This window comes from Zea mays, chromosome 10, assembly GCF_902167145.1.
Source record: "Zea mays cultivar B73 chromosome 10, Zm-B73-REFERENCE-NAM-5.0, whole genome shotgun sequence".
NCBI classification, from domain to species: Eukaryota; Viridiplantae; Streptophyta; class Magnoliopsida; order Poales; family Poaceae; genus Zea; species Zea mays.
This window is the reverse complement of record NC_050105.1, coordinates 114896992-114905315: the sequence shown is the minus strand read 5'-3', so window position 1 is coordinate 114905315 and position 8324 is coordinate 114896992. Positions and strand designations below refer to the sequence as shown.

Genomic DNA, 8324 nt, shown 5'->3' with positions numbered 1-8324 from the left:
CTCTCTCTAGTCACTATGGAGTTGTGTGGAATTTGGAGAGGATTTGATCTCTTTGGTGTGTCTAGAATTGAATGCTAGAGCTCTTGTAGTGGTTGGGAAGTGGAAAACTTGGATGCAATGAATGGTGGGGTGGTTGGGGTATTTATAGCCCCAACCACCAACTTGACCGTTGGTGGAGGCTGTCTGCTCGATGGCGCACCGGACAGTCCGGTGCACACCGGACAGTCCGGTGCCCCCTGCCACGTCATCACTGCCGTTGGATTCTGACCGTTGGAGCTTCTGACTTGTGGGCCCGCCTGGGTGTCCGGTGCACACCGGACAACTACTGTTCCTTGTCCGGTGTGCCAGAATGGGCGCGCCAGACTTCTGCGCGCGCAGAGCGCGCATTAAATGCGCGGCAGAGAGCCGTTGGCGCGGAGATAGCCGTTGCTCCAGAGTCGCACCGGACAGTCCGGTGCACACCGGACAGTCCGGTGAATTATAGCGGACTAGCCGTTGGAGTTTCCCGAAGCTGGCGAGTTCCTGAGGCCGACCTCCCTTGGCGCACCGGACACTGTCCGATGTACACCGGACAGTCCGGTGAATTATAGCGGAGTCGCCTCTGGAAATTCCCGAAGGTGACGAGTTTGCGTTGGAGTCCTCTGGTGCACCGGACATGTCCGGTGGTGCACCGAACACTGTCCGGTGGCACACCGGACAGTCCGGTGTACCCGACCTGAGGTGCCTTCGGTTCCCACTTTGCTCCTTTGTTGAATCCAAAACTTGATCTTTTTATTGGCTGAGTGTGAACCTTTTACACCTGTATAAACTATACACTTGGGCAAACTAGTTAGTTCAATTGTTTGTGTTTGGCAATTCAACCACCAAAATTAATTAGGGACTAGGTGTAAGTCTAATTCCCTTTCAATTAGTACCATACCGACCACTGAGACAGACCAAACGTGGCTTATAAACGTTGGCGTGAATTGTTTGTTGCTCAGACTAATTCCTCTGGTGTCGCACTAAGATGTATTTTTTGGCGCGGGGATGTACGTCCACGGTTGGGAGGCAGAACGGGTCAGATCGCCCTGGATGAAGCGAACGGTCCAGATTCACGGATGGCAGAACGAGAAAAGGCAGGCTACTCTTAGAGCCTTAATAAGTAGTATAGATAATAGCAAAACAACCATGACCTTATTATAACGGGGTCATCTGGTTGTCACGCCATTGGGTTTTTTTTCCTTAGGTTTCACTGTCATCTCGTATTTCCTTGCGATTGCCGTCTCCTCCCACACTCCAACAACTGCTATTTGCTGACTTGTTTGTTGTTTAATTAGTTCTTCGTTGTATACCAGTATACGTACAAACTAGCGCTAGCTGTACCCGATTGTTTCTCTTTTATATTTTTGGTAAAAATCATAAGTCATGTTAGTTTGGTTTTAATCTATACTAGTTGCTACTATTTCTACAGTATTTTGTCTCTATAGATTCCAACTGTAACACTCTAAATAATTATCTTTAATTTAAAGTAAACAATCTGATAATATATCATTACCTTGTCCAACGAGGAACTTATAATCCTTGACCATCTGACATGTATTTGATATATAGTCATTATAATCTTCGACTTAGGATATGTTTGTTCCCTATTAAATTATATAAATTAGATTACGATAAAAATATAGAATGATAAAATATTCCGAGACCACAAATAAACTAAAATAAGCTATCATCTCGTATTTCCTTGCGATTGCCGTCTCCTCCCGCACTCCAACAACTGGTATTTGCTGACTTTTTTGTTGTTTAATTAGTTCTTCGTCGTATACGTACAGGCTAGCGCTAGCTGTACCCGATGGTTTCTCTTTTATATTTTTTCACATAAAAAAGTTGGAACACTGTATGAAGCCGCCAACTTCTACGAAGAAAGTTGTTCCATTTTACGCGCACGGATTAAACTCTTTTTTTCTGTGTCCTGGAACTCCAGTACAGGGAATACACCTGTTGCCAATGCCTTTTGTCTGGGCTCTTTTATCGTCAAAATTACACGGTAACTAAGACCACATTTAGGATGTATTTGGTTGCACGTGTAATGTGCCACGCCTAAGGTTAGCACCCTGCCACATCTGTGACATGCCTAAGACGCCTAAGGTTAGATCTTTGTTTGGTTTATTTCTACGCCTAAGGTTAGGCACACCTATAAATGTGTGGCAGCTGTTTGGATTACTACCACACCTAAGGTTAGGCACACCATTAAATGTGCGACTACTGTTTGGTTTATCGCTTAACTCAATTTGTGCCACACTTTTTTAATAGAACTGAGCTTACGAAACAACACACATAATTTAGGCTAGCAGCACACAAAATTTAGAAACTGTCTCCAAAAGGTCTCATTTTTCACTAGAAGCATTAGAGAAAAATCTGACACTACTAGAACATTTGCAATGCGAAATTGGAGCAAAATTTATTACAGTCCAATGCCTTCCTTGCTTTGCAGAGATTCCATAATTGTAAAAGGTACTGGTGCTATGCACTATGCTCATTGGTACCCTCAAAGTTAAAAATCAACAAAAAGAGCAATGTAACAGCAGTCACAACCACCAAATATCTCCATCAATTGACATCCATCAACCTAGAAGAAATGCAAAAAACCCAACTATCACACCATTCATCTCCTACATGGATCATCCTGCTACAATTGCAAAAAATATCTCAAATTATTATAAGCATAAACAATAGAGCTATAATGATAGAAAATACAACAAAAAATTACCTAGTCGATTCATAGGTCCAAATCACTCAGATGCTTTAGTACCCATGACTCAAATGTTATGTCTGATGCAGCAGATAAGAAACCACGCATACCCTTTTGATCTTTGTGTGCTAGATACGTTCCTACCATTAACTTTTGATCAGTAGTAATTGTCATATTCTCAAGCCTTTGCCACAATATTGCATCAGGGTTACCAAAAGGCATAGGCACTGGAGGTGGTGGCTTCTTAAGATCATTTCGAAGTTCTACCAAAGTAGCACTGAGTTCATCTACTACCTTTGTTGTGCGACTCTTTGGTTTCACATTCCTTTTCGCTGGTACTCCCTCTCCTTGTGGGCGCTTCAGTCCAGAACTTGACGAGCTATGATCAACGTTTTGAGATGGATGATGATTGGGAGATGGTAAAGTGTCAGAATCATCACCTAGATCATGCACAGGCTGAGGATAGTTGGAGAAGTCACTGCACACATCATCATTGAAGTCACTGTCATCTCCAGGATGAGTTTCATTCATACAAGTTGTAGCTTCCATGGCTAGAGAGCCATCAGCACTGCTGTTAATAAACAACTCTTGCATTTCATTGAAAAACTTGATAGGCTTAGAAATGAGCCTTCTTGCCCTATCCTGCATACAGAAACATAGAGCATAAATAGGAATTTTTAGGAACATGTATCCTAAGCATTCAGAAACATAAGCATACAGAAACATAAGCATTAAGGCTGCAGCAACAAACTTCCATAAAGAAAATACAGAAAGCATCTGAAAGCATCTAGAGAGCCTTCTTGAATTTTTAGGAGCATACAAAAACATAAGCATCTGAAGGAAATGCACATTCCATAAAGAAACTAGAAATTAGAAAAATGCATCGAAGAGTTTATTACCTTTAGGTTAGCTTTCTCTGATTCAGATATGACTACCATAGACCTTATTGTGTCAAAAGTGTTACCACTCTTGCTTAAGGCTGCAGCAACAAACTTCCAATTCTCTTTATAATGCCTGTAATGTCTTTCAACTTGAGTAGCAGTGACCCCCATATTGAATTGTCTGTTCAATGCCTCAGCACACTTGAAGTGGCGTTGTTTTTTAATCTTAAAACCAGCATATTGTTCTTTTATGAAGTCAGTAAACCAACCAAGCATAAACTTGCTTTGATCCTCATCCCACACAATGGTCCTCTCAATCTTCTCTTTTCCTTTACTCATCTATAAATTTCAGTAATAAAGGCACAAACAAAATACCATGAATATAACATAAATAGGTTCTGAGTACAGCAACATAATACCATAAAATAGGTTCTCATTACAGCAACATAATACCATAAAATAGGTTCTCATTACAGCCACATAAAACCATAAAATAGGTTCTCATTACAGCCACATAAAACCATAAAATAGGTTCTCATTACAGCCACATAAAAAGATCAATTTTCATCCCAATCGTCCCACATTTGCTGCGCTAGCTGATCACGCATAGTGGCCCAAAGTTTATTATCTTTGTTCATATCAGCATGGGTACGACTGCTTCTTGGAAGACTTCCAAACCATGCCTCATCTTCATAAACATAAATATCAGTACCATCCTCTATTATGAAGTTGTGCAAAGCACAACAAGCCAAAACTATCTTCACTTGAGTTTTGAGAGGGAAGAATGGTTGGCTTGTGAGTAACTTAAATCTGTTTTTGAGTGTACCAAATGCTCGTTCTATCGTTGTCCTAAGAGAAGAGTGTCGAAGGTTGAATAATTCTTTTGAATTCTCTGGCCGCCTAGTACCCTGAAACTCCTTAAGATGGTACCGAACACCCCTAAATGGAGGTAATATGCCAGGTCGTGCTGCATAACCCGCATCTGCTAGAAAGAAATGACCTACAATTGGATTTAACTAAAATTAGCTAGTCATTTTACAAGCCAAAAAAGGGGTAACTCGTGTGTCTTGTCTACTACCTTCGGGAATTTTTAAGCCTGAGGGACGTGACAATGCATCTTGGAGCACAAATGAGTCATGAGCTGATCCTTCCCATCCAGCCAACACATATGTAAACCTAAGATCAAAATCCACGGCAGCTAACACATTCTGTGTTGGGTAGTGTTTTCTACCTCTAAACCTATCCTGCATATAAATGGGGACCCATGCTGGTACATGTGTGCCATCGAGTGCTCCTACACATCTCTATCAAACAAAAAAAATATGTATTTGTAAGTACCTAATATAATGATCAATTCCATTTATATATGTGTGTGTGAGATATGTTACCTCAAAGTAAGGGTGAAATCTTCCCGGGCTACTAGATATCTTTGGATGTGTCTCTGTGGTTCTCATAGTAATGAGGTCATGTGACATGACACATGGAGCATCTAAAACAAGGTTGAAGTACATGCTAACTGTTTCTCCGGACTGTAGGAATTCAAACCCAACTGACCTATTTGTCCATCTATGGCCAACAAACTTTAAGAACATAGCAACCTGTTCTTCAACAGAGACATTGACGGTATCCTCTAACAGCCTATGAGACCTTAAATGGCTACATAACCTATGGAAAACAAATTTGCGCATGCGCAACTCACTAATACAATTGGCTTCTGTCCCATTAAACAACCGGTTGAGCCGCCTCTCTCGTTCCAAATCTCGTTGTAACAAAGGACCATATTTGATACTCTTCTTATGTAATCTAGACAGTTTATACCACAAAAAACCACACAAATGGTAGTGCAAATGAGCACCCTTCTTCTTCGTAGGTACTGGTTCTAACTATTGTAATATTGAAGATACATCTCCTTCACACCCATCTAGACAAATTAAAAACTAATTACAACCTTTAGAATCTTGGAAAATGCAAGTTTCAGAGAGTAGAATTTCAGTTACCTTTAGAATCAGTTACTCAGATCGCAGAATCAAAATAGGTGCACTCCTAATCCTGTACAAGCAGAAAAAAGAATCATGAGATGCTACAACAAGACACGGACAGAGAGGGAGAGAAAATAGCCCATTTGCTGTTTTGGTGGCTGGACGAGTGTGGCAAAAAAAAGAGGAAGAAGGAAGAAGCACGACATGATCTGGAGATTGAACGGCTTGGGAGCTCTGCTCATTTGCTGTTCTTGGCAGACGGACAGAGAGGGAGAGAAAATAGCCCATTTGCTGTTTTGGTGGCCGGATGAGCGTGGCAAAAAAAGGAAGAAGCACGACATGATCTGGAGATTGAACGGCTTGGGAGCTTTGCTCATTTGCTGTTCTTGGCAGAGACCGGAGGAGATCGACTGCTCGAGGGAGAGACCGGATTTGTTGGACAGAGACCGGATTTGCTGTTCTTGGGAGCTTTATAATTCCATCTGCTCATTAGCTGGCGGATGACGCGCCCGCCTAGCCGGATTGGAGCAGAGAACGGATTGGAGTAGGATGTGCCTGCCTAGCCGCCGGTCCAGCACGCACGACCATGGACTGGAGCCCGCCACGCGCAGCTCAAGATTCGCCGCGCCTAGCGTCATGCGGCAGGGCCCGTCCCCACGCCGACGCCGGATCTAGGTGAAGAACGAGGCAAGCGCTGCGGGGAAGGAGGATGGAGGCGAACCACTGGAGAGCAAAGTGAAAAGCAGAAAGGGGAAGAACCTCACCGTGCTTGGATGAGACGAGAGCCAGATCCAGGTGCGGCGGCGAGCAAGTGAGGTGAGAGGAGGAGTGGGGCGTGCGGCGGCCAAAACGAGCGCCCCAGGTGCGGCGTAAAAAAATACGGCGAGGGTTGTGTAACACGCCACACTTTTTGTGGCTGCCTAATATTAGGCATGAACAAAACACTTACCTATGAAAATGGGGCATGCCTAACCTTAGGCTGTGGCATCTGGGGCAGTGAACCAAACACACCCTTAGTTCATTAGGGTCGGTTCCGTGACATATATATAGCGCCAATGTTATACGGCTCAGGACTATAGATCATAGCGTCAAGATATTAAGCTATAAATAGTGTGAACATCATCATAACCGTAATGTGACGCACCATGGTGCCATAGCTCGTGGTGCTGAGCTCAAAGCCATATATCTTGGTGGTGAGTTCGGCGCCATAAATCTTGACTTGGTGCCACGATCTATGATGTTGACCTCAGTTCTATAGATCTTGACGTCGAGGTTCCAACCCTAGCGCAACTTCTGCTCCGTCTCATTGTGCTCTTTCTCCTTCATTTAATTGCTCTACGCTCACCATACACTGCCTTAGCCCTGGCCTGACCCCACCCTCACATATAGGGTTGGATATCGAGCCAGCTCGGCTCGGCTCGTTAAGCTAACGAGCCACAAAGTCAATTCGGCCCGGCTTGGCTCGTTTAGCTCGCGAATCACAGCAGAAAAAATAATATGTATATAATAATCAATTTCTAGTTAATTTCAATCTAATTTAATAATAGAAAATAGTAATTATACTCATAGTTTCATAGACCGCATCAATGTAACATCAAATTAACATAACTCATCACTTATCAATTCACTATTCACACACATGTTCATCAGTTTAATAGACACTTATATTCGTATAGACCAATTTAACATATAGACACAGTTCATCAATCATTAGTTTAACTCATAGGCATAGACACCACACATACATATAACAAGGTCATCAATTGTTACGTAAGTGATATGCATATAGTTTTGTTTTGCTGAAATGTGATAGCTCGTTTAGCTCGCGAGTTGGCTCGTTAACAAACCGAGTTAGCTCGTTAACAAACCAAGCTAGAATGCCAAGTCAGCTCGTGAAAATTCAAACGAGCTGATCCGAGCCGAGCCAAGCTGACCATGAACCAAGCAACCGATGAGCCAGCGCATTTCGTCCAGCCCTACTCACATATCCACCTACTGGCCCCACCGATCGTGCCCCTGCCTAGCACGTGTCATTGCTGCAGTCGCTGCCTAGCACGTGTCGCTGCTGTTGTGAAGATTCCTCATCAGCACTTAGATTCGAGTTTTTGAGTAAAGTTAAGAAAACCCGAGCATTGTTGATGGCTTTTTATTTGTGTTGATTCAGGAATTTCTAGATGTTGATCTTTAGGGATTATCTTCGCAGTACCCCTAGAAGCAACCGTACAAAATTTATAATCTATATGATCTTGTCTGGGTAATTTTGGGTTTTAGGAGTTTTTTTGGGGGCACTGGACTTATAGAACTAGCTAGGCCAGTTCTACAGGTGACCAGGGTGGCCTACCTAGATTAAGCAGTTGTAGAACTGACAAGGCAATTTTTGATACATGGTGTTGTCACTACTTTGCATTTTCACCTCTTTTGGTGCTTCGTGCGCTATTGTACTTCCACATTTTTTGACATTCTCTTCCTATCTTGAATACATGTGGCCACCAATTGGCTTGTGTCCACCCCTACGAAGTTGTTGATGTTTTTGGGATTTGTGAGCACTCAAGGATCAAATCAGAATGCAAGACAATGTATCCTAGAGAAAAATTTATTGGCTCTCATTCACCTCCTCTATTCACCTGCTTGGTCCTTCATGATAAAATATGATTATCCATATATGTAGCCAACCATGCTACCTTTGATCATTGCTCCTAGAATGAAGCCTCTATGTCATACACCATCAAACCA

The 8324-nt window shown here is 42.7% G+C and overlaps 2 protein-coding genes across 4 annotated transcripts; both read right to left on the bottom strand.

Annotated features, from left to right (window-relative positions):
- Positions 1-2342: 2342 nt before the first annotated feature.
- LOC103641605 (uncharacterized) lies at positions 2343-6463 on the bottom strand. Of its 3 annotated transcripts, none has more exons than XM_020546019.2 (5): positions 6356-6463; positions 5610-5661; positions 3631-3951; positions 2750-3373; positions 2343-2668 (listed from the first exon to the last, which is right to left on the bottom strand). In XM_020546019.2, exons 3-4 carry the CDS (start codon positions 3949-3951, stop codon positions 2759-2761), a joined length of 936 nt encoding a protein of 311 aa, XP_020401608.1. In that variant the 5' UTR covers positions 5610-5661; positions 6356-6463; the 3' UTR covers positions 2343-2668; positions 2750-2758. The 3 variants fall into 3 exon arrangements, with proteins under 3 accessions (XP_020401608.1, XP_020401606.1, XP_035819357.1); XM_020546017.2 differs by having other exon boundaries at positions 2343-2665; XM_035963464.1 differs by lacking the exon at positions 2343-2668 and having other exon boundaries at positions 3022-3110; positions 3172-3373.
- On the bottom strand, positions 4060-5692 carry LOC109939252 (protein ALP1-like). The gene is made up of 3 exons (XM_020546016.2): positions 5001-5692; positions 4691-4916; positions 4060-4612 (listed from the first exon to the last, which is right to left on the bottom strand). The coding sequence occupies exons 1-3, from the start codon at positions 5298-5300 to the stop codon at positions 4170-4172; spliced, it is 969 nt and encodes a 322-aa protein (XP_020401605.1). The 5' UTR covers positions 5301-5692; the 3' UTR covers positions 4060-4169.
- Positions 6464-8324: the final 1861 nt, after the last annotated feature.

Bases quoted from the DNA above. Each gene is read 5' to 3' on its own strand.
- LOC103641605 (XM_020546019.2), bottom strand. From the start codon at position 3,951: ATGAGTAAAGGAAAAGAGAAGATTGAGAGGACCATTGTGTGGGATGAG. The intron at 3,374-3,630 runs GTAATAAACTCT...TTCTGTATGCAG, and splicing joins CAGAGAAAGCTAACCTAAAG to GATAGGGCAAGAAGGCTCAT.
- LOC109939252 (XM_020546016.2), bottom strand. From the start codon at position 5,300: ATGCGCAAATTTGTTTTCCATAGGTTATGTAGCCATTTAAGGTCTCAT. The intron at 4,917-5,000 runs GTAACATATCTC...TTTGTTTGATAG, and splicing joins GATTTCACCCTTACTTTGAG to AGATGTGTAGGAGCACTCGA. The intron at 4,613-4,690 runs GTAGTAGACAAG...ATCCAATTGTAG, and splicing joins AGGCTTAAAAATTCCCGAAG to GTCATTTCTTTCTAGCAGAT.